The sequence below is a fragment of the Poecilia reticulata genome, chromosome 22 (assembly GCF_904066995.2).
Source record: "Poecilia reticulata chromosome 22, P_reticulata-male-v2, whole genome shotgun sequence".
Lineage (NCBI taxonomy): Eukaryota > Metazoa > Chordata > Actinopteri > Cyprinodontiformes > Poeciliidae > Poecilia > Poecilia reticulata.
In genome coordinates, this window is record NC_088851.1 from 27,238,399 (window position 1) to 27,264,172 (window position 25,774).

A 25,774-nucleotide genomic window follows, 5' to 3' on the forward strand; every position below is an offset into this window, starting at 1 on the left:
TAGCTGTCGAAAATCCCATTTTTTGTCCTGTGTACAGTTCTGTCAGTTAAAGAAGTTATATTCACCTTTAAACATTGGAATGTTTTTTAAAAGTAAACATGTTTTGGTTTCTGTAGTTTTCAGATGTAAACTGCCTTTACATTGCATTTCATTTCCACCTGTTAGAGGTAAGCAAACAAATATTGTTGTATTTTAGAAAATTAAATGTTTTAATCGACCGCTTTCTATAATGCACTTCTTAAAGCTATTTAAATTTGCAATCAACTGCAGAAATGATTGTGGTGTCTTTGCTCCCCCGGTGATAAATGGTAAAAGCATGACGTGCATGCGTTACAGTGAAGTGCATTAAATTAAGCTGTATATCACTTGCAGATGCTAAGGATTGATATTTCATAATTTATGAACCCATAATGTTTCTGTGAAGCTTTAGCTGAGATCTTATAACTATCTGAAGTTGTGACATCTAATTATTAACCAGGAAATAAACTGCTGTTTCCATAACAACTGTCATAGAAATTTGTTTTTTTTTTTATTTCCTGTCTGAGGTCATGATGAAGAGCCAGGTAGCACTCCTTTATGTCCTGATCATTATGAGCGAAGGATCAGCCAAAAGCCTGAATCCCCGCCGGAATCCCCGCCGGAGCGTTTTCTTCTCAGGTGAGGCGTCTCTGCAGCAGCACTGAAATGTCCAGACCACTGCAAAAGTATTCACACCCTGTCGACCTTTCCATATTTTGTCATGTGTTTCATTGTGACTCAGAGTGACAAACTAGTACAAAGAAGTGCATTAAAAATATGAAAATAATACGAGTGTAGCATGAAGATACTGTCTACCCCTCTTACTCTGATATCTCTAAATAAAATGCAGAGAACTAAACTAAATTCGGAGGTTTATGAAAATGCTCTGATTTCAAAAGTAACCTGAGGATGCCGGTTGGATTCTTTCCATCAGATGTTAAACTGAAGCTGTTTAAGGAGCCTGACTTTAGCGGTTTGAGCTCCATGCTGGTCAGAGAAGACATCGGTCTGCTCTTCATCGGAGCCAGAGGAAAAGTCATCACGCTCAGTTTGAATGACATCACCAAGAAGACCAGCGAGGTAGGAACTGGGCTTGGGTGGTGAAACTTCAATGAAAGTACACAAAATGAAATGTAAAGAGATACTATGTGGTGATGTTTTGACAGTTACATGGTAACAAACGATTCAATAATGTGGGTAATTTAACCTGTCATAGGAGGAAAAAATGAGGATTAATTTTCCAGTCATGTTATTCATTCATCATTAAATATCACGGTTTCCAAATATGTAATTAGCAAGTTAAATAGTTTGTAACTTACATATTTAGTTATGTAAGTTACAATCAACTGCAGAGATGATTGTGGTGTCTTAGCTGTGGAGTAAATATGTAGCTTTTAACCAAAGTATTTAGTTTGCTAACTAAATACTTAATTAAAGCTAAATTATTTGTTAGAAAGCTAACTAAGTAGTACCTAAACTAGTACCTACTTGTGTGTTAGGAAGCAGACTAGTTCCAAACATGATTAGCTCTACGCCACACAGGACAAAAAATGGGATTTTCGACAGCTATTGACACCTTGTTCTGCCGTGCGCATGGAGATTGAGGGCTTTCGGCAAGAGGTTTTTGTCGGAGTCAAACACTGTCAAAAATGGTCAAAAACGCTGTGTCCGTGTTCCCCTATCCCCCCCCCCCCTTGTGCCTAGCAGAGGTTTTCGTATTTAAATAAAATTGCTGAGTGCCATGCAAATGCAAATCAACTGTTGAGCACCGCCTTTTGACTCTTATTCATTTTGTAGCTAATCCTTTTTAATTTCTGATAGAGTATAAACATTTGTATTCTTTTTTTAAAAGTTTTGTTAGTTAAGCACTAAATATAACTCACGGATTATGAATCATATTCTGTATAAACTAAAAAGGAGACAGCTCAAAGTAGAATTGAGTAAATAAACATCTATACATATAAAAAAAATGTTTGCAATTAATTCTAATAAAAATAAAATATACTGTCACGTAACTTTTGAAAAAATAACTTTTAGAATGTATTTTTTTCTGTCAACTTTCATTTAACACTCCAGTCCAGTTGGTGGCAGTAATGCGCTTTCATAGTCGGTCAAGCAGCCGCCATTAAACTCCAGAGGAAGATTTGCACCGTTACTAACGGGTGCTAACTGCTACACCCAACATGAACGGAAAAACCCGCGCGTTGTGTGAAATGGTGGAAAAAGTCATATTTCACGGAGTTACCTTTTCAGTATCGTTTTGATATTAAGCAATTATCCGGCGGGAAACAACAGATGACACCGCGGCGGTCCAACAAAACCGAACTCACGGTAAGAAAGCTTTTATAAATAACACGTGGAGCGAGGCCAGTCGCTTTGTTTGTTTCTTACAGAAAGAAACAAACATAGATGTTATTTTATGTGTGGTTTCTTTATTTGTATATGTGTTTTTTATATATATGTGTGGTTTCTTGTAGATGTTTTATTTTATATACGTGTGGTTTCTTTATTTGTAGATGTGTGTTATATGCATCTCTGTACATAATTATTTTTCAACAAAAATTAAAAATATAAACTTATGCCTTGTGCTTGGTGTATTTTTATTTCTGGGTTATTTTTTATAATTTATTAGGGAGGGGTTTAACCAGGCCTGTAATTATAAAGGTCTAGTGTGTCCAATAGGGAGATATCTACCAACCAATCACATTAAGTAATGAATTGTGATGTCATTGTTTTTTCATCCAATAACTGACAATTCACGTGGGTCTCCTGTTGCGATTCACATGTTAAGTCGAGTCGTTAAGCTGTTAACACCCCCTCCCGCACCTCCCCTCACCCCTTGTAGGATTCCGCATTCGACAGCGGCCGACGAAACTGCACTGCCCCGCCAACTGTCGATTGCTGTCGATATCTGTCGCTGACTAGCTGCATTTGCGTCAGAATACAGGGTCAAAAATCCCACTTTTCGTCCAGAGCCAGCTAAATATTTAGTTTACAAACTACATATTTAAATATACACAAATAAGTATAGCTACATAGCCAAATATTTATCTCCGGGCTTAATATTTAGTTTGATACCTATGAAAATTTAGTTTTATGCTAGTTGTTTTGCTTCACATCTATATATGCAGTTTGATAATGAACTATTTATAAAATAATGATGTGGTGAAAACACGACTTTGCAAAATTAACCTGCTCATGACAAAATAATGAACCCATATTATTGTCATTTATGTAACACTTTATTTGATGGAGTGTGCATAAGACTTTACCTGACACTGTCACAAACATGACTGCACCTGTCATAAAGTTCCAAAGTTGACACTTTCAATGGACTTTTATTGCACCATTAACGCAAATTTGCATTTAAAGTGTCATTATTTAACGAATAACACTTCATGACAAGTGATAGACATTCTTTCACTTTTTGTTTTAAATATCTCAATCTGAAGTATTAATGTATTAATGTAGCTTATGTAATGAAATAAAAATAATTTACTCTGTTAGAATTATTTTCACTCTTTGCTGTCAATAGCAGAGTTGACGTACTGTAATAAATATTTTTTCTATGGAAAAAGTAAGAAAAATATGTAGTTTAATGTTTGACAACGACTGATTTATAAATCAAAAGTCATTTCTCAATAATGTATAAAAAATAAATACAAGAAAATACATTTTCTTGTCTTGAAACATTAAATGTACATTAAATTATGGAATTATGTAAATATGTTCTTTAATAAAACACTAAAAGTGTGTCTGTTCATTAATCTCAATAAAAAAATGATCAGAATAATTTCTATCAAATAAAAACATTGTGCTCTTTATTCAGAAATAGCCCAAAACAATTAAATAATCACATCAAAAGTTAGAAACTCTGTCTTTAGTCATTTCTTTGATTACCAAGTATATTAATGTGTGTGAGGAAAATGTGTCAATGGCAGGTATTAACTTAAAATACTTTGTAAAACGGCACTTTCTGAAGTTCGGTCCATTTACTTGTATTAGCTTACTGGCAGAGATGCCACATTCAATATGGCCGACGCTGTGACGTATCGCAGCAACGGGCCGACCCTCTCCATGAGGCGTCTACATGTTCTTGTCTATGTTCCCCACAATATGGAAGATTTCTTCTTCACCAACACACTGCATGTCTGTTCGTGCACTGCTGCCTCTGACTGGTGGAGATGGTGTATTACACCACTTTAAACAGCCTTAATGTTTCAAATGCAAAGTTCATAAGTTTTTTGTAGACATCTTGCTGTAAAACTTTAGATCAATTAGAAATTTAAGACTAATTGATCTGAAAAAAATTGCAGAGTGATATTACCAGATATAGCTACATAATTTTTAACATTTAATTTGTAATACTTTTAAAACAAAATTATGACTGATCACAATTTCTTGGTTAATGTCAAGTTGTCATAAGGAAGACATTTTGAATATTGTCAACTTTGTATTAAAAATGTCATGATTTACTGAATGACACTTTATGAAAAGAGTCATAAATATTCATGAAGACTTACTCATGTTCATGACAGGTGTTATGTTTGTGACAGTGTCATGTCATTATTATTCACACCCCGTCAATTAAAGTGCTACCGGTATTCCTCTTTTTATATTCATACTTCATAAAGGAATTTAATAAACATATTCCCATAAACATGTTGACTTCCTGGTTTGTTTTCTGTCAGATTAACTGGACGGCGACCTCTGAAAAAAAATCCCAGTGTGTGAAGAAAGGCGAGAGCATCGAGGTACACTAAAGCACATTAAAATAAGAAAATGTCGTATGTTCTCCCTCATCTTAAAATAGTCTGTAATAGCTGTTCTTCTAACAGGATTGTGACAACTACATCACAATGATGCACACTCTGGATGATGGCAGAATTCTGGTTTGTGGAACCAAAGCATTTGATCCGACCTGCACACACCTGGTACGTTCCTCCCATACCTAAGGCTGGGTTGATGTTCTGTAGTACCAGAACCATCAGCCGGGCATTTGCTGTGTAGGAGGAATTTAGTTTATTGCAATAAAACAGGAAAGGATGTAAAAACATGCAGTTGCATGGATAAATAAGTAGTATCATTTCTAAATCATTATAAATTGATATTTTTACAGATTGTCAACGAAGGACGTATCACCATGGAGGACACAACTCAGACTGGCAGAGGGACAATTCCATTTAACCCCAAAGAAAAATTTGCCTCCATGATGAATGGTTGGTGCAACACTTTTTATTCGCTCAGTATCTCAGTGCTTCCTGGTCTGGATTCATCATTTGTTAAGTTCTTGTGTAAATTGGTCTGGATTCCTTATGTTATGTGTCCTGTGTGGACCGTAACCGTTCTTGACCAAACGGCAGGTGTGCATCGAGAAATGTCATTCTATGAAATGTTTAGTTGTGCTCCTACGTCTCCATGGTCGTACGTTTACTTAGACCTACATAAAACATCAACCAGTGAACCTGCATTGTTTCTACTTCCCAGATCGCATTCTCGTCTTGATGCTTCAAAGCCTTAAGAGCACAAAAAAGTTAACACTGTTTGGATCTATCGGCTTCTGAAAGCCAGGAAGCTACTTTTAAACTCAGCTAGGCTGTTTATTAGTTCACCACAAATTTATCTTTTGGGAAATTATGGGTTGCAGTGTCTAAAGTTACACACAAATATTAACAATAGTTTCATTTAATTTTTCATTTTACTATATTTTCATTTCACTTTTCTATTTTCCAAACAATTTTTCATAAACACCTGAGTTTTAATTCCAATTCCTTTATCAAATTTGGTAGCCCATTTTTTGCATATAATTTGGCCTGGAATGGGGCTTTCTCCTTCTTCCCCTGAAAATATGATTTAATTATCAATTTAGATTCAATTTGGAATCTGTTATTGTTTGTAAGATAATTTGCTCAAAATATAGAATATTTTGAGGTGTTTCACAAGTCTTTCAAATTTACTATCTAGAATTTAAGATGGACTGAGAGGTTATAGATTTAAAGTTCCATCGGTTATGTTTTATCTCTATAACATGTCCCTGTGTTCTTATTAAAAGAAAACACAAATCAAACACAACACAGAAACTTAGAATTTAAAAAACAATTTGGGAAAATCAACTCATCCTTCTAAAATGTTCATATTCCCCATCAACACCACAAAGAAGTTTATTTTTTGAATATTAGTTGTAAGATTGCTGCAAAGCAACAGTGCTACCACTGCACCACTGTGCAGCCTCAATTTCAAGTGTGTCCAATTAAAACAAGCCACAATCATCCTCAAAAATATTTTCACAAATATTGTGCAGTGACTCTTTTCCTTATAAATGTTGATTTTATCAGATAAAATGTTTTACCTGGAAGCCAAAAGTTGCATTATAATAGACGGTTAAAAATCAGAATGTGGATTGCTTGCTAGAAAATCAATTTTATCTTTAAATACAGTTGATTAGAGAGAACAGCTTAAATAGTCTTCAAAATTCCTCTGAGGTGAAGGTATTGTGTTAATGTGATGTCATTGCTTCCTAAGCCTGTATACCGCCAATGTGTAGCAGAACCTAAATTTATGTGTGAATTCAACCCATGATGAAAGATCAAGTCTGCAATTTCTCAGTTTTCATTCATGTTAAATCCCCTTTTACGTAACTTCAAAATATTTGTAACCAGTTAAGACTTAATATCATAAGAATTTATATAATGTTATTGTGCTCCAAATAGAGCTGTCTATTGTTCATCCCCATTGTAACACTTAACCTCAAGCGTAAGAAAGATTATACCAAAATTTAGCTTCCAATTTTCATTATACTTAACAAATTTGAAGCCGTTATCAATTAAGCGAAATTTCTAGAGTTTCAAGACATCAGATGTCACCCTGTTTTCAATATTACCTGAAAAGTATTAAGTAAAAATCCTCCTATTGTACAAGCAGATGATAAGTAAATGTTGATGTTAAAGTATAATTCATGTGATCATTCTTTTTTAAATCAAATCTCTTTGTTTTAAATACTTCAATTTATTTTTATGACAACCTTAAATTGTAGAGTGGCCAATTTGTAATCTTCCTGCTGGAGCCTCTTATAAAGTGCTCATTTTGTCAGGTCTGTCCAGTCTGAAAAACATCACCGTAGTCAGTGTTGAATCCGTAAAGTTCATACCTTTAGCCGCGTTGTCATGGGTTTCTGTCATAGGTCTGCAATTGTCATCCATCTCTACACAAAATGAATTTTCTGTGCCAGGAGATCCTCCTATAAGAAATGAATTTATTTATTAGTATTTTTCACCTTTCTTGCTGTAGCTGTTGGAAAAGCACATTTCATTACTCAGTTATTTTACATCCATCTTCAAATAACTTTGCTGTGGGAATATAGTTTTAGATAGACAAACATTTTCTTATTTAATTTTTTTTCCTTTTTCACCATTTTATCACAGTAATTATTATTCTGAAGATGCCGACTTGGAAGGGGTCCCATGCTGTGTGAGGAAAGCTATGAATTGAACTGATTGTAAATGTCACATGATTATATGAAATATAATACACATGATGTCTTCCATTTATCCAGTTTGAGAACTGAAGTCAGAAATGAGTGAGAGCGCGGTAGCCCCTACTATGTCTCCCAATTGTGTTCTGCTGAGAAAGAGAAGAAACATTTGTAAATATGTTCTTTTTTCCAAAATGAAACACACAAATTTCAAAGTAATTTATACTTCTAAACTACACCAAAATCCAAATATCTTGAAAAACTGGTTTGCAACAGTGATTATTGAAAGAACTCCTTAAGAAATCTTAAAATGCAATCGAAATGGTTATTTCACAGTGACCTCCCCCTGCCTTGTTCTCTACTGTGCCCCTATGCTGAGAGCAGGATTACTGTTTAAGGCAAGTAATCATAAAAAGTTTTATTGGGCCACAGAGCAAAGATGCCGAGTTTGAAGCAAACATCCTTGATCTGTAACCACAGATTCTATCCTGGAACAAAGTTATAAAATTAACTACCATTTTTTAATCTCCTCTTTGATCCCCATTCTGGTTCCTGTCTTCTAACCAGCTTTGTCCTGTGGCCTGCTGTTATCACTTTCCTAAGCAAATCCATCTTAAAGGACATCAAACTACTCTGGGAGGGGGAACCCACAGCTCCTTTGCTCTATAATAACAAAGAACATCATGTTTTACCTGTGACCAACAAAACAAATCCAGCAGTATAACATCCAACAAAAAGCATTTTTGAATGGTTGTTTATAATATTCTCATTCACATCCATCAACACAACCACAAAACAAACAAACCAACAAAAGTATGTATAATAGAGCTCAATCACAGCTGAAGCAACACAAATACTCAGACACACAACTCAATGGTCCCCTGTTATATAGGTACTTGAGTGCACAACTCCGCAGGGCTGTCACTTTCTGTACCAAGACACACACTTACACAAGCTGGCCTGACACTTCCCTCACCAACATACACAAAGTGCAAAATTAATGCAGTGAGCTCATCACACTCCAAAAACACTCAAATATGCAATAAGGTCAGCATCCTCCAAGAACAACATACACAAAAAATTAAAACAGTATGTCCCTTATACTGGTTTTTCTTTATTTTTCCATCACTTAGGTGCCCCAAAAACTCTAAAATGGACAGACTTTTCAGGGGATCCTAACCCAGTGTATCATTTCCTTTAGCTTTGAGGGTGTTTCCTAACATATCATTTCCTCTAGCTTTAGCTTTGCAACTAGCTAAAAGAGATAGAGAAAAACACAATTATTTATTCTCAACAACAGGGAGCCTGTCGATTAGTTTGCACACCTCTTAGTGTTGTCACCGTACCCTAAAATATGGAATCATTCTGTATTTGGCTGTTAAATATAGCGACCCGTATTGAACCGATAAGGGATGCGATTTGTTCCGTATTCTATAAATGTCCGATAGACATGCCTATCGCACACATAACAACACTAAGTGTAGCAATAATGACCAAAACAAAACACAGAAAATATTAAGGTCAGCTAAATTGTCATGGCGGAAGCTAAAGGACCTCCAGAACATTACGGACCAAGACTGTTGTCACGGTTACCTAGAGACGGACACTACGTAGCTGCGGTGGGCTGCTGTCAATCCACGTCTTTTTACAACATCCTCGACCCGACTCTTCACCGTACTTAGAAGTAAAACCTTTCATAAAGATACAGACGTGCGAGGGAAAACGCAAATCCTAGGCTTAATAATGTTAGTGAGGATGAACACAGGCAATTAAAAAAATGTCCATTGTGCTGCTGTATGAATCAGAAGAATTTATTGTCATTGTCAGAAAGACAGCGAAACTGCAGTTTCAGTCAGCCAGAACAGTCTTCTTTAGACATAACAACCAGGGGAGGATAGCTGGCCAGCCAAGGCCAGCCCTGGGTCCAGATTCCGATAGCAGAAATTTGTTTAGGTCAGGCTGACATTCGTTTACTGCCTGCCTTGAAAGTCTCACTGGAGCTTCTCAGTGGCAAATCCAAACAGCCAAATTTAGGGTCTCCACCTGATCAGAGCGATCAACGTTCTCCAAGGTCACACAGTATCCATTCTGAATCCGAGATCCGCTGCCCGGCCACGGTCCTGTTCCAGGATCGCACCTAGTCTGCGGCTCAGCTCCCGTATATTCTCAGTCTGAGTGTTAATCGCTCTGCAGATCCCATCAACTGTACCCAGCAGCCTTGAAGTGGCCAAAACGGCTGCCGGTATCTTCCAAAAATTCCCACAAGCCAGGTATCCGCCAACTCCAATAAGCAGAACACCTGCTATCATAAATCCAATCTTGTACACATCTTCAACATCCTCGACTGACAGCATCGTCAGACACACGGTCTTCCACTTCCATGTAGAATCCATCATGTATCTAGTGAAGGATGTCCCATCAGGACACGAGGGTCCCCTTTGCCTGGTTTTCCAGTGGAGAAAAAATTGTATCAGTTGCGTTGAGAGACCAGATCCATAATTTGCAACTTCAGAAGCTAATCAAAAGAAAGACTCTGAAATCACAGGACACAGACGCTGAGCAGGGAAGGTAGTGGGGACAGAGAGACAGAGAAAGTGCATCCTCCTCCTTCAAAGGACAGAGCAGAAATGTAATGGATCAGGAGAGGAACACTGCAGACCCGTTAGAACCTAAAAAACTTTAAATCAGTGGCTCTTCATCCTTCAATCATCTCCTGAGGCTGATATGGTGCAGAACATTTTGCTATGAGTAAGTTTTTTATTGTGCTTTTACTGGTTTTATTATTTGCTTATTTAATGTATAATAATATCAGCCAAAATTATGCAAATGGTCATTTAAAGAACAAGACATACAGATAGATTAACACTAAATATATAAATCTTTCCTACTTTAAAAGGTTTGTTAGGGCATTCTGTAGCTTTTATTTTGAAATGTTGATATATTTTTTGAATTTATTGTTCAGTGGTCGTTTAATGTATTATTAATGTACCAGACCCAGACCTGCAGCCCAGGGGCGGATCTAGATGGGACCAACGGGGAACCAAAGAGGTTGTACTAAATAAATGTCTCATGTAAATACTCAGAGGTAGCTCACTTTTTTTTAACCTTCAGAATTTTACTTTAACAACGAATTAAAAATTATAGTGCAGCACTTTTAGCTGCTTTCCATCTGCCAGGGGTCATCAACATGGATCTCTGGAGACACAAGTTTCTCTTTGGCTCACTTATTATATCAAATGATGAAATATTGGTGTGTTTTTGTTTGTTTGTTTTATCCTTTTTCAAGTGTTGCCATGGAAAAATATTGACTATCCTGCCCCTGTGGTAAATTTGGTCTAGAACCAGCCTCCAAACCTAACTCATTATTTCTATTTAGTAATATTCTTTACAGTACCAGAATGTTGACATAAATTTGAAACTTTTGGCTGTCTTATTGGAGAATTGAAAGGTGGCTATACTCTTAAATATATAAGTAAAAGAAATAACACACGGAGACGTAGTTCTTGTTACTAGGCCATAGACGAGCCGGAGATTTATTACACTACCACGGATTCCTCATTACAGTTTCATCAGTTCAATACTCAAAAATCTTCCAAAGTCTCAACACAAAAAATCTCCCTGTATTCTTAACATCACCCTTTTTTATACACTCTTCACTGGTGTGAGTTTTAAAGTTTCAACCAATGGCGCTGCTACTCTTGGTTTGCATAAAGATTCTGGCGCACCTTATACTGAGTGTGTATTGGACGACCTTTAAAATATTTGGGACCTCACAAACTCAACATCTGCTCCTTCTCAGAATTGCCAAGTCGGCCAATTTATCTCAAATTGTTGATCTTATCTTGTTCAAACAGCATTCCTTCCAAGTCATTTTTGAGTTCCATTTGCGCTTTGCACGCACATGGAAGGAAGGGAATCAGGTCAGTTTGACCAAAAGAGGTGCCAAAATCCTTTTGCAAAAACAACTCCTTAAATAGTATTTCCGCTCTTACATATTCCGCCCTATTCCGCTTTCAAGTGGAATCCTAATTAACCTTAGCAGTTGTTTTTGTTAATTGCAATACTAAGTTCACATAGCTTCCTGAGAACATAACTGTATATAAAACTGTAGAAATATATATAAAAGTCACTTAAAAGTGGAATAAAATGAATTGTGGGGGTAAACATTGTTTTCATGAGTAACTGTAGCTAATATAATAATTCTTATACATTGATTAAACACAATTGGTCATTGCTTCCATGATTGTTCTTCCATTTGTATAAGATCAAAAACCCTGTTGGCCTTTTGTTGATTTATGTTATTTCCAGGGAAAAAACTACCTTATACTACCCGCTCGTCATGGGCGATCGCCAGCGTTACGAAGAACATAAGGTAGCCGTTGTTGTTGTAACTGTTCTTTTTATTGCCGAGTGCTTTACGCGGACATGCCGGTTAAACTGTAAATAACGTTTTTAAAAAAAGGACAAACAAATGTCAATACTTAATGTTGCAATATTCAAAGGACACAAACTTAAACATAGCTTTACAGCATTAATATATAACTCACCACATTGGGCACCACTCATGAACATTGGTAAGATTGGTAAGATGTACATTTATGGCAGGTTCGGCTTGTTAGTGTGGTTGCTAGGCAACCTAAGTACACAACTGGTCCGCCGTTCGTTTCCTTCTTCTACACATTAATCCATGTACCAATACAAAGCAACTATAGAGCCCTCTAGTGGAACGGGAGGAGTGAATCCAACATCCCGGCCCCGATGAACTCTACAGATGTTCATCTCAGGAAAAATTGGTGAACGTAACAACTTTAGATAACTATTTAATTCTAACCTTGTCATGAAAAACAAAAAACCTTTTCAAATGAAATCTCTACCTTTTCTGACAATTGAACTTAAAGTGGTGACTGCCAGTTTACAGTAATCGTGATAAGATTGAGTGAAAGTCATCTGTAACGTATAGAAAAACCCATACAAGCTGAAAAATAAGTAAATCTACTCATCCATATTTCCTTCTAGCAAACACAGTTTGTGTATAGGACGGGTGTATGTGCCTCTATGAGTCTTTACTTGCACTGATCGCACCAGACCATCAGCTCCGATGTTGACATCAGTGACCAAACCAAGAGGCCACTGACTGCGAGGCGTGCATTCATGCACGATCAGTACAAGATCTCCGACCTGATAGTTTCTGGAACGGTGATTCCACTTCTGCCTCTGCTGCAGGTTGGGTAGGTACTCCTTCACCCACCGAGTCCAGAAAATGTCGGCTAAATACTGGACTTGGCGCCAACGTCGACGGTACAGATCCTGTTTTACAAAGTGACCAGGAGGCAGAGTGCACTCTGATCTCAGCAGTAGCAAGTCAATTGGAGACAAAGGTTGACCATCCCTAGGGTCATTTGACAACTTTGTTAGTGGTCTCCCATTGATGATGTTTTCAATGATACAGAAAAGTGTCATTAATCCTTCATCATCCAAAGTCTGTTGTCCTGCAACGCTCATGAGAATTGAGCGCACAGATTGAATCTGTCTCTCCCATACACCCCCCATATGTGAGGCGGCAGGAGGATTAAATTTCCACTGCGTTTCTCGCTGGAGTAGATGATCCTCAAGCCTCTGCTGGTTCCATCCTTCCAGAGCCTTCCGTAATTCGTGACAGGCACCAACAAAGTTTGTCCCGTTGTCTGAGCGTATCAGTTGAGGCGTCCCACGACGAGCCATAAATTGTTAGCATTTATGAATGATTCTGTGAACAAGCTGTGCGCCACCTCCAAGTGGATGGCCCTGGTAGTTAGGCAAGTGAATAGACAGCCATATCTCTTCACCTCACTCCGTCCTCTTTTGATGGTAATGGGCCCAAAATAATCAATTCCGACGTGAGTGAAACGCGGCTTACATGGAGTCACACGATCAATGGGCAAGTCAGCCATGCACTGAGTACTGAGTGGAGCCTTTTGCTAGGTAGACACTGTGCTAGGACTTGCTTCACTGCTATGCGGCTTCTGACAATCCAAAAGAATTGTCTAATCTCAGCAAGTACCCTTTCAACTCCAGAATGACCTGTGAGTTTGTGAAAATGCCATATGATAAGTTTGCTAATCTGGTGGTTTTGAGGCAAAATTGCTGGGTGTTTGGCAGCATTGGTGAGCCTTCCTCCAACGCGAAATAATCCATCACTGAGTCGTACTGGAGTTAACTTCCAGATGCCTTCTCCTTTCATTGGACAAGCAAAGTGAGTGCGTTGAACGTAGTCAATGATAGCAATCTCTGCCAGTTTCATTTCGGTTAGTGTTATTGGAGCATATAGTCTGAGTTCAGACTTCTTCAGAAGGATATTCTTAGCTCGTAGAATCAACACAATAGCTCGTTTGAGTTTGTGCCAGGAGGAATACCTCTGAATGAAACAGTTGATTGCTGATTGAATGGTGAGCTTAGAAGACATTGCATATGTCTGACTTGACTTCTTTACCTCTGCTTCAGGAGGTAAGCTTCCTAGTTCAGGCTGGCAAGGCCATAACTCTTCTTCCTGCCACAGGAAGGCAGGGCCTTTGAGTCATCGCTCACTGTTTGTGAGTTCTTCAGCAGACAGTCCTCCTGAAACATCATCCGCAGGGTTTAGTTCTGTGCAGACATGTTTCCATTGTGAGGCTTGTGAGACTTCTCGGATCTGTGAAACTCTATTGGCAACAAAGGTTTGGTACCTTTTCTCTTCATTTCTGATGTAATGCAGAACAATAGTGCTGTCTGTCCAGAAGACAGAATCCAGGAGGGGTAGCTCGAAGCTTTGACGGATCTTCTGATCAAGCTGTACCGCTACTACAGCTGCTGCCAGTTCTAGTCTTGGAATAGTGCTTGGTTTGACAGGAGCTAGCCTATTCCTAGAGAGAACAATATTACAGTACATGTTATTGTTGCTTACAACCCTAAGGTAGCTAACAGCACCATAACCCTTTTCAGAAGCATCACTGAAGTGATGAAGTTGCATGGTGACTGAATCTGCAGTAAAATCTTCAGGTCTGAGACATCGAGGCACCTGTAGTCTGCAGAGTTTTGGTAGGTCATTTAACCATCGGCCCCATTGCTCAGCAATGTCACTTGGGATGGTTTCATCCCAACCTAGCTTCAAGCGACATAGTGCCTGAAACAGGGCCTTTCCCCTTAAAATAAATGGGCCGACTAACCCCAGGGGGTCATAAACTGAGCTTATTGTACTTAGCATGCCTCTTTCCTCTTTTAGTGTTGGGTTTGTTCTTGTTCTTGACCTTGATGATGAAGGTGATACAGTCATTTGTTATGTCCCAGAACAACCCCAGAGCTCTTTCCAAAGATGGATCTCCATCCAGGTCCAACAATGGTACTTGATTAGCATGTTCCTCCTCTGGGATAGACGGTAGAACCTCAGTTGAATTGCTTGTCCATTTAGTCAAGCGAAACCCTCCTTGCATGAGTAGGTCAATCAGCTGTGCTGCTAGACCGATGGCTTGTTGGGGTGTGTCTGAGGATTTCAGGCAATCATCCACGTAGAAGTTTCTTTCTACACTGGAGATAGTATCTGCATCATATATATGTGCATGATCTGATGCACACCTCCTCAATGCAAAGCTTGCTGCGCTTGGAGACCACACTCCGCCAAAGAAGTGGGATGTCATCCGGTAAGTAACTACCTCATTATTAGGATTGTGGTCCTTCCACCACAGGAACCGTAGCATATCTCTGTGTTCTGGAGTTACATATATTTGATTGAACATGCCCTCGATGTCCGCCATTATGGCAACAGGACCTTGTCGGAAGCGGATCAGCACATTCATTAATTTGTTTGTTAGATCTGGGCCCTGGTGGATGACGTCATTGAGAGATATTCCATCATATTTTGCTGCACAGTCAAAGACGACTCGCACCTTTCCAGGCTTGCGAGGATGAGTTACTGGATGATGTGGAAGATACCAAACTTTGTCATCATTGTGGTTGAGCGACAAGGCTGGAACTTCTTCTGCATATCCTTTATCAATGATTGACTTCATCGCCTTAACATACTTGTCCAGATCTGGGTCCTTTGTTAATCTACGTTCCAGTAGTTGTAGTCTCCGTGTTGCTAAGTTGATATTGTTAGGCAGTGTCACTACTTCATTCTTAAAAGGTATGCCTAAGGTACAGTGTGAGCCTTCTTTGGTAACGGAGTTTTCCCACAGCTCAATCACTTTGTGGTCATTGATTGACAGATTGTTCTCTTGAGCAGGGTCGTCAAGTTTCCAAAATAATTCCACCAGATGCGCATGCAAATCTCGGCACTGTGCCCAATCATGAAACAGTTTTGGCACAGGTTTTTTTCTTGAACAAACACCAGGCGCTCTGGCATGTTAGTGATCAAAAGCCTGGGCACTGGTTTAAGAAATGGTGCTCTGAGCATTTAAGACATTTTAAATAAGCTGGCTGCTTGGTACGTGTGGTCTTATTCTCATGGACTGCAGCCGCTTTGACAGTGGTGGGGTAGTTTTGACAATGTTTCTTTGAGACTTTGGTAGGTGATGTAAAAATGTTTGGTTTCTCATGTTTCTTGCAGCCAATTAACCCACCAAAGACTGGATCAGATCTATTTTCAGCTTCTATCTCCACAAAGCTGACAACGTCCTTGAGATTTGGTAGACGTCCTTCCTTTGTGATGTCGTAGTTTTTATTTAGCCACTTGGCCTTGAGATCTGAAGGTAGCTTGCTGATTATCTCAAATAATGTGCGGTGGCCACTGAGCTCTTCCTCACATTTCATGGCAGCAAGTGTGTCCTTATTCTTCTTGGTTGACCTATAAGATTCAAATATACTCCTTCATTCAACCCATAATCCCCCAGGCTTCTATGAAGCCTTGTTTTATTATTGTGCATTCCTACTAAGTCTTTAGCTCCTTCATACACTAGGGTTACTGGGACTTTCATTCAAACAAGGGCGCAAAGGCTTACCCATTTTAAGGGCAATGTGTTGATTAAAACGTCATCACCACACATCCAGTAACTGTCCGCTACCAGATATGTTTGATCACCGAGGAAAAAAATTGTGTGGGAATAGTCCTAGTTAAATTTACACAATTTTGTTCTTTATAGTCCGGATTTTGATACCATACAGGTGTTGCAACAAATATCGGCGTTACTTTAGCATGTTTGAACCAAGATAAAACCCAAGTAACATTACATTGAACTGTGGTATTACCTACATGTTTTCTTCCATTATTTTCAAATCCGCCATTTGCAAAACATTCATATTCAGCATCATAATATACCTCATAATTTACCGGAGGACTAGACTGTGTAGTGGTAATATTAAATTCTGCACAGATTCAAACTTATAACCTGCCCAAAATCTCCAAAACCTGAGACCGCTGTGCCGGGTTTCCCGACCTGTCGAAGCCCAAGATCCAGTTCTTGTCAGGATTGGCCTGGTAAACGCCAGGTCGCTTGTGAAAAAACTTTTATTCTTCAGATTTTCTGTGTGTGACTGAGACGTGGCTGAGTTTTGGTGAGTCCTGTGCTCTATCTGAGCTTTTACCAGCGGATTGTGCTTATTTTAATTCACCACGGGCTTCGGGGACAGGGGGACGCATTTAATTTCAGCATTTAATCAGCTGATTAACAGCCTGTTTGACTTTAATTATTTTTTCTCCTGGTCACATTTTGAAGCTCTATCTAAATCTAGCTTTTATCCAGCAGGAGACATCTTCACCGCATCCAGTTTTTTTCTCCAGTAGTAAACAGCTGCAAAACTAGATTCATGGTTCCAGTTGTTCCACACATGCTAAAGGAATATTTTTGTAATGATTGATTTCAAACATTGTAAATCCTTTTCCTCTGTTCTCAACAGGAGACAACTTATATACTGCTGGTACTACAGACTGGCAGGGAAATACAATCTTATTCCAAAGACATGGGGAGAATTACATGACGAGTGAATTACATGAGTTTTGGCTCAAACGTAAGGTGACCACTTGACCCAGTTAGTGTCTTTTACATTGAAATCACCCTGCAAAACCTAATCCCATGTTTGAAATGATCTAAACTCAGACCCCATGATGATTTCCATGCACATGGTTGAAATGAACAAAGTTTCAGAGAATAACGAGGACGACAACGTGTTCTTGTTCCTCTCTGAGAAAGCTATCGAAGAACGACACGAGCTGCGACTGTCAAGAGTTGCACGAGTGTGTAAAGTACGTCTCTAAATGTTAAACTTCCCCTAAAACACCACATGAGTCAGTATTAAAGTCTGACATTTGTACCGATTCAGAGCGACGAGGGAGGTGAGAAAAACTTGCAGAAAAAGTGGACTTCTTTCCTGAAAGCCCGTTTGGACTGCCCGTTTGGAGACATACATTCACAGTCTTTGGTCCAGGACGTCTTTCTTCTACGAGATGAAAACAACTTGAAGGACATTGTCTTCTACGCAACATTCACCTCAAACTTGTAAGTCATGTCTATAGGTTTCAATGTTCATAGAATTCAGACATTAGCCTCCTGATCTCCAGCTTTATGGTTGTACTGTGTTTAAAATAAACAAACGTCTGTTATTCAGCTGCCATATTGTTACTGTACAGAGATTCCTGCATTTAGGTTTCCTTTTCATATGTTAAGTTTTGAGCATTTTCAGAAGATATTTTAAATGTTGCCGTTATGCATCCTAATAAAGTTCTAGTTTCATTGATAAAAAATTACTTTCTTTTTACCAGGTTTTTATTAAACATATGTTCAGAAACACACTGTCTACTTATTTGATAAATAAGTTGTGTGAAAGAACGAAGTAAAACCCTTCATCCATTTTCTAAGCTTGTGTATACCACACCTGCAAGTGAGAAGCACAATGGAGAAAATGAACGCAGATCTCTGGCAGGAGGTCAGGGTAGTTTCTGTATAAACTGAGTAGCCTAGACCCCACTATTTCTGATGTGGCAGTCTGCCTAGTGTCCAGGGTTAATGTGGTTCCTGAGCTTTTAGTAACAGGACCTCATTTGCAGGAAGCCGTCCAGTTCCTTCAGTCAGTCCGCTGTCTGCGCCTACAAGCTGTCAGACATCCAGCAAGTGTTTAGGGGGAACTTTCTGACCTTGAGTGACTCTGGCTGCTGGGTGAGGTACACAAAAACAGTGCCTAAACCCTACCCTGGTTCGGTAAGCACCAAACAAAAGTAAAATAAAAGCAATGAAAATTATCCACCTCATGTGATCTCTGATCTGTATTATCAGTGTATTAATGATGAAATGCGAGCCAAAGGTGCGAAGACCTCTCGTGAACTCAACCAAACAACCGTGGACTTTGTGAAGATCCACCACCTGATGGAGGGAGCGGTGACCCCGATCACTGAGAGGCCCCTGCTGGTCCGGTCTGCAGCCCAGTTCTCCAGAATCGTTGTTGACAAAGTAACCTCTCTGGATGGACAGCAGCACATCATCATGCTTATTGGCAACAGTAAGTAACTGAATCGTACATGATGACTTAACACATCTTGGCGTTGTTGGCAGGATCAGACTAGAGAATGGCTGTATTGACCAATGAACAGGCAAAAACTACATGCAGTTTCACTGTGAATGTAAGAGAAAGTTCTGGAGTGCAGTTTATAACATTACACAGTAAAAACTACTTAGCAGCAGACTCGCTCTGAACACCAAGAAAACCAAAGATACCATCATTGACTTCAGGAAGCAAAGCACCGACCCAGCCCCTCTTTACATCAATATCAAGAGTGTGGAAAGTGTCCACACCATCAGGCTTCCTGATGTCCTCACCTCCTCTGACATCTGGACTGAAAACATTACAGCAGTCATTAAGAAGACCCAGCAGTGGCTACGCTTCCTGAGGGTCCTGAGGAAGCTACTGTTGACTTCCTATTGCTCATCCATCGAGAGCCAGCTGACATACTGCATCACACTATGATATGCAAGCTGCACTGTTGCAGACAGGCTGAGGTGGTAGAGGGTTGTAAAGGAAGCTCAAGGAATTATTTGCTGCCCTTTTCCCTCTGATGGATATTTGCATCTCCTGCTGTAGAGCTATGCCTCTACTGAGGCAATTAAAACTCAAAATTAAATTTTGAGTTTTAATTTTAAAACTTGTTTGGTCCTCTAGACTCTGGTTGGCTGCAGAAGGTGGTGTGGTCTGTTGATGATGGAGGGCGAATCATTGAAGAGTTGCAGCTGTTTCAGGATCCTCAGCCCATTCACTTCCTCCAGCTCTCCTCTAGAAGCGTAGGTTACAGCTACATGTCTGTAGACTAAATGGACCTGGAGCTAACCTTTGAACTCTGATGATCTGCAGGGTCAGCTGTACAGCGCAACTAGAACTGCTGTTGCTCAGCTCAGTTTGAGGGACTGCAGCCGCTACAAATCCTGTGATGACTGCCTTATAGCCAGAGATCCATACTGCGGCTGGGACCGTCTCAGAGGCCTGTGTGCTGCTGTTGCTGGTGCTTCAAAGTCCTCCATGTATGTCGCACTAACTAAGACATGTTCACTGTGTGCTACGTTTATAATCAGAGAATTTCATTTATTTGTGTCAGGATCCAGAACCTCATTGATGGTAATGTTGGAATTTGCTCAAGGTTTAAATGCAAGTATTCGCCACATAAAGTTTTTTAAACACATTTGCCTTTGCAAGGAGAGTAGTAGGAGAAATTTTATGGCTGTTTTTCTTCACCTACAGTGTCAAAGCAGATTACTGACATCTACCTCACAGTTGACGTCGCACAGTTCCTCCCCTGCTCCCCTGATACCAATCTCCCCATCAGCTGGAGCTTCTCTGGTCACATCCTTGAGCCCGGTCCCCGACACATTCTTCTCAGCCAGGGACTCGTTTTAACACCTTCCTCTGCTGATAAAGGCCTTTACACCTGTGAGACAGTGGAAGTAGTTAAAGGCAGAGAGCACAGGAAGGCGGTTATCCAGTATCATGTTAAGATTTCAGAGGGTGGGATAGTTACCTACATTTTAGCTTCTGTTTGTGTGGTGTGTGTATTGCTCATCATTGGTTTATGCTGGAAGCTGAAAACTTAAAAAGTTGCTGGCAGTATTAAGACGGGCACTGGAGAAGCCCTAGCAACCAGAGTGGAAGGGACGGATGCCAAACCATGTGTGTGTGTGTGATAATAGAACAACCCACTTCTGTTTAACTTTGTGCAGCATTGCATGCAACTCAATACAAAAATAAATGACTAAAATGATTAATGTGTTGTTATCCATGCTTGTAACTATTGCTGAAACTATTCATTGAATTAATCGATTATTAAAATAATCACTTGATTTATAAATGTATTTATTGTTAACTGGAGTATGCAGACTCTAATAGCCAATTTGTTAAAATAACAACAATATAAGCATTATTTAAGAAGAAATTCCAAAAATAAATTTATTTTGTGTTTAAATAAAAAAAAAAACTTTTGTCTGTAATCTGTTCGAGACACATCTCCTCTGGTGGTGGTTTTAGCTTCATCTGGTCCAATTTCTGTAAAAAATAAATAAATAAAAACCTATAAAGCACCTTTTAATATTCAAATATTAATCAGTTAAATATCATATGTAATGCCCTGATCAGCACTAAATGGAATTGATGTTGAGCCCAGAAGAGCCGGGATTCATTTTCACATAATTATCTTCTAAGTAGTTTTCATGGCTGCAGATGCACCATTTGCTGCAATTGATCGAGCATTCACTATGGAAATATCAATTTATTTTATGTATTAAGATGCTAATATGCTAATAATCCCATAAAGAAGCAAACACTTTTTTTATAATTATATGATGATTATATGTGTATTATATGTGCATGTGTGTATGTACATATAAATTAACTGATTTAATCTTGTAATAATCACCATATTTATGTTCATGTTGTGTATTTCTGACATTGTTTGCACTGTTTTGGAGCTGGCTTTATCACAGTATGAAATGCTAATTCCACTGCCACCTTGTCTGAACACCCAATTTGGAACCATTGCATATGGAAGGCCATGAAGGATCCACCGGGCTCATCCTTCAAATCTGGGAAAAGGACCCATGTGGTGGCTGCATTTGGAGGAGTCTTTGAATTCAGACCATGCTATGTGTTGTCATGCTATGATGCAATCGGCTAACAAACCTGACTTTCAAAGGATGCAGCCCCTGCTTTTAAAAATAAACACGTTTTGGTTCCTTTGAGTTATCAGAAGTAAGTTGCCTCTACATAACCACCCAAACAGGTAAGCAATCAAAACTTTTATTATTTTACAAAATGAATGTTCAAGAATGCCCTTCTTAGACATGCATGCCTTTTAAATAATATAATGCAGAGCTTCACTTACATGTTTTATTGTGAAGTGCATTACCTAAGTTGCAAGTCATTTACCAATGCAAAAGATGATGATAATCAAAAGACCTGAGGAAAATAAGATAATTTAAACGAAACTCATTTCATGATTTATAAATCCATGATGTTTCCGAGACATTTCAGCTGAGACCTTCTAGCTATCAGAAGCTGTGATGTTCAACTATAAAACAGGACACGCTGCTGTTTCCATAACTGGTTTAGAAAACATTTTTGTTGTTCTTTACTTCCTGTCTGAGGTTATGATGAAGAGTCAGGTAGTGCTCCTTTATGTCCTGGTCATTATGAGTGAAGGATCAGCCCAAGACCTGAAACCCCGCCAGAGCGTTTTCTTCTCAGGTGAGCGTTTCACCTGGACTCTTTTTTTGGGAGGGGGATTGTCTCAAATAACCAAGGAAACAGAGTTAAAATCAACAGTCCAGTTTATTAAAGCAAAATAAGTATTGACAAGGTATAAAAACAAGAGAGTAATAGTTTAGCGTTTCAGCGCTGGACCACTACCATGCATCCTGAAGGAAGCAAACTGAGAGTGGCCCAAACAACAGGATTAAACTCCTTTTAGGCGTCTAAGTTATGCCCTAAAGAGGACGTTCCCCTGAGAAGTCAGTTCCCACATGATATGTGCAGGTGTGTGCATGTCTATGCATAAATAAAACAACTTTCAGATAAAATAATTTAACGCATCATATCAACAAAAGCGATCTGATTAAAATAATAAACATTTAAACATGAAAACACAATCCTGACATGAGGCATCCCTGCAACAACAATTAAATGTCCAGACCCTTTCAGAAATATTCACACCAATAAACCTTTCCCGTTTTGTCATATTGTAAACACAAACTCAGGCATCTTGAAAAGGGTGGAAATAATACTAGTGTAGTATGAAGATGTTTTCTATCCTCTCTTATCTCTAAATAAAATGCAGAGAACTAAACTAAACTAAGAAGTTTCCTAATTAATAAACAGAGTCCACGAGTGTCAATGTCAAAACATTAAGAATGGCATACAGTAACATCACACTGAGCTAAATATCATGAAAATGCTCTGATTTCAAAAGTAACCTGAGGATGCTGGTTGGATTCTTTCCCTCAGATGTTAACCTGAAGCTGTTTAAGGAGCCTGACTTTAACGGTTTGAGCTCCATGCTGGTCAGAGAAGACATCGGTCTGCTCTTCATCGGAGCCAGAGGAAAGGTCATCACGCTCAGTTTGGATGACATCACCAAGAAGACCAGCGAGGTAGGAACTGGGCTTGGGTGGTGAAACTTTAATGAAAGTACACAAAATGCAAAAGGAGACTGGTGCGCCGTTTTTGGAGTTACACAGTCAATAATTAACAGTAAGAATTTGGGTTAATACGACTGTCATGGTGGTCGTGGAACAGTGGACCATCTCTACAGCCTCAGCAGGGTCTTGGAGGGTTCTGGGTGTTTGCCCAACCGGTCTACATGTGTTTTGTGGACTTGGAGAAGGCATTAGTGTACCAGGCCATTGATACAGGCTGTCAGGTCCCTGTATGACCGGTGTCAGAGTCTGGTCCACATTGCCAGCAGTAAGTCGGGCTCGTTTCCGGTGAGAGTTGGACTCCGCCAAGGCTGCCCTTTGTCACCGATTTTGTTCATTACCTTCATGGACAGAATCTCTGACCAGCCGAGGTGTTGAGGTGATCCGTTTTGGTGGCCTTAGGATCGCATCTCTGCTTTTTGCAGATGATGTGGTCCTGTTGGCTTCATCAGATTGTGATCTGCAGCTCTCGCTGGAGCAGCAGTTTTCCTGCCCCAAGTGGAGGAATTTAAGTATCTCTGGGTTCATGAATGAGGGAAGAAAGGAGTGGGAGATTGACAGGCGGATTGGTGCAGCGTGTGCAGTGAAGCGGGCGCTGTACCAGTCTGTCGTGGTAAAGAGAGAGCTGAGTCAACGAGCGACGCTCTCAATTTACCAGTTGATCTTCATTCCCACCCTCATCTATGGTCATGAGTTTCGGGTCATGACCGAAAGTACGAGATCACGGATACGAGCGGCCAAAATGGGTTTACTCCGCAGGGTGGCTGGGCTCTCCCTTAGAGATAGGATGAGAAGGTCGGTCATCCAGGAGGGACTCAGAGTAGAGCCGCTGCTCCTCCACGTCGAGAGGAGCCAGTTGAGGCTCAGGCATCTGGCATCTAGTCACCTCCCTGGTGAGGAGTTCATGTCCCACCAAGATGAGGGGAGACCCAGGACACGATGGAGGGACGATGTTCCTCAGCTGGCCTGGGAACTGGCCCAAGCTTAATTAGCAGGCTAAATATTTTGCTTACCAATTAAACATTGAACTCCAATTAAAATATTTTGTTTAATCCTAAGTATTTAGTTTCCAAGCTAAATATTCAGTTAGCAAGCTAAATAATTTGGTTCATATACATATTTATTTATATTAAGTATTTAGATGCAAACTAAATAATTAGCTTATAAACTAAATATTTTGCTGCTAAATATTTTAACACTGAGACATCTATAAATTAATGAATTACCTTCTGAAAATACGACTGAAAAATTTACCCCAACTTATTAGGCCTGAGCAGCAAAGCACTGCCAAGCGCTTTGCTGCTCAGGCGCTGATAAATAGAAATAGAACAACTTGATGGTAAATCCTTCTTTCATCACTGTCTGCTGGCAGCAGCATTTGGGCGTGGCTGAATGGCAAATTCTAATCCCTCGCTGAACTGCTTGCATACGGTTGTCTCTAAATCATACATGACTCATCCTATTTGCACTAAACTTGTTAAGATTGACTGATGGGCCGAGTTAAAACAGGAGGAGTCACAGGATAGTAATTAGAAAAATAGGGTTTTTTATTTTAACCCAAAGATTATAAAATGACAAAAAGATGAACTGACCTCATAAAAGAGGTCAAAGAAACAAAACTGAACTCAGGCAAAAATGTAAACAAACTGGCTGCACAAACAAACATAACTGACCTAACAAAGAAATGACACACAAGGGTTTATATACTGGCTGATCAGACCAATTAAGACACAATAGGGGTAACTAAACAGAATACAATTACAAACACAAAAACAAATAACAGTACAGCTAAGTTTGGCTAAACTAAAGAATCTCAAAATGAAAATCAAAAATATTAAAGTTTAAATACTAATATTTACTTAAATACAAAACTTATCTAAACAAAGAAACTACAAATTTCCCCTGCCAGCAGGAACTAGTGGTGTAGTCCAATCAGCATTTAAGCCTGCTGAGCCCTGGCCCCCATCTTTTGTCTGGCCACTCCAAGGCAGGTAAGTACCGGCAAAACACAAACAAAAGGTCAGTCTCAAGCAAACAAATTAAACTTAAGTTGATATAAATACACATGCTAACTAAATGTGCACGCCAACATAAAGAACAAATGTATCCAAATCAACTAATAAATGTTTTACTGAAACTAAAGTGTTGTGTTTGAATGAAAAACAAATTGTGCATAAAAGAGTTACCAACTTCAGAGTGAGGCCATGGATTTGGCCATCACATTGACCTTTGTTAACTTCTAAAGAATCCAATAGCTTGAAATTGTAATTTGACTGAAGTTCAAATTACAATTTGATCTTTAAAGAAGTTCTACAACTTCTTTAAATTTAAGACCACATTGTTGTGGCTCTGTTCAGGTGTATTTTTGAAGTGGACATGTTAAGTGCAATTTGAAATGAGAAATGTAAAATTTGATAAAAATAAAATTTTGTGTTTATTTGATTCCTATTCAAGACTCTTTGATAAGAATCACTAGGCAGCTACAGAGTATCTTTGTTTACATTTTTGGTTGGTGGTGTGCCTCGTGATTTTTTCAATTAAAACAATGTACCTTGGCTAATGGACAGGTGTGGGAACTGTGCGAGAGCATCAAAGTGCTAATCTGGTGGTGTTGCTGGAGCTCCTGTGGTTGCCGTAAGACTGGAACGGTGCTGAGCTGCGAGGGCCTCTA

At 39.1% G+C, this 25,774-nt stretch overlaps 2 protein-coding genes across 4 annotated transcripts in view; both read left to right on the forward strand.

Annotated features, from left to right (window-relative positions):
* Nucleotides 1-64: 64 nt before the first annotated feature.
* On the forward strand, nt 65-20,678 carry LOC145550061 (semaphorin-4E-like). Its single transcript, XM_081603491.1, has 15 exons — nt 65-167; nt 546-657; nt 953-1,098; nt 4,710-4,772; nt 4,857-4,952; nt 5,138-5,237; nt 17,336-17,446; nt 17,536-17,681; nt 17,759-17,934; nt 18,483-18,633; nt 18,709-18,931; nt 19,589-19,707; nt 19,778-19,944; nt 20,019-20,068; nt 20,162-20,678. Exons 2-15 carry the CDS (start codon nt 549-551, stop codon nt 20,509-20,511), a joined length of 2,007 nt encoding a protein of 668 aa, XP_081459617.1. The 5' UTR covers nt 65-167; nt 546-548; the 3' UTR covers nt 20,512-20,678.
* A 761-nt stretch (nt 20,679-21,439) lies between these two features.
* Nucleotides 21,440-25,774, forward strand: part of LOC145550058 (semaphorin-4E-like) — a 36,492-nt gene continuing 32,157 nt past the window's right edge. The window contains exons 1-3 of one of the 3 annotated variants that reach the window (XM_081603478.1): nt 21,440-21,691; nt 22,050-22,156; nt 22,913-23,058. In XM_081603478.1, coding sequence (XP_081459604.1) covers nt 22,060-22,156; nt 22,913-23,058 — 243 coding nt within the window. In that variant the 5' untranslated portion in view covers nt 21,440-21,691; nt 22,050-22,059. Of the gene's footprint in view, nt 21,693-22,049; nt 22,157-22,912; nt 23,059-25,774 lie in introns of all 3 variants that reach the window. The other 2 variants (XM_081603477.1, XM_081603479.1) reach the window with 2 other exon arrangements.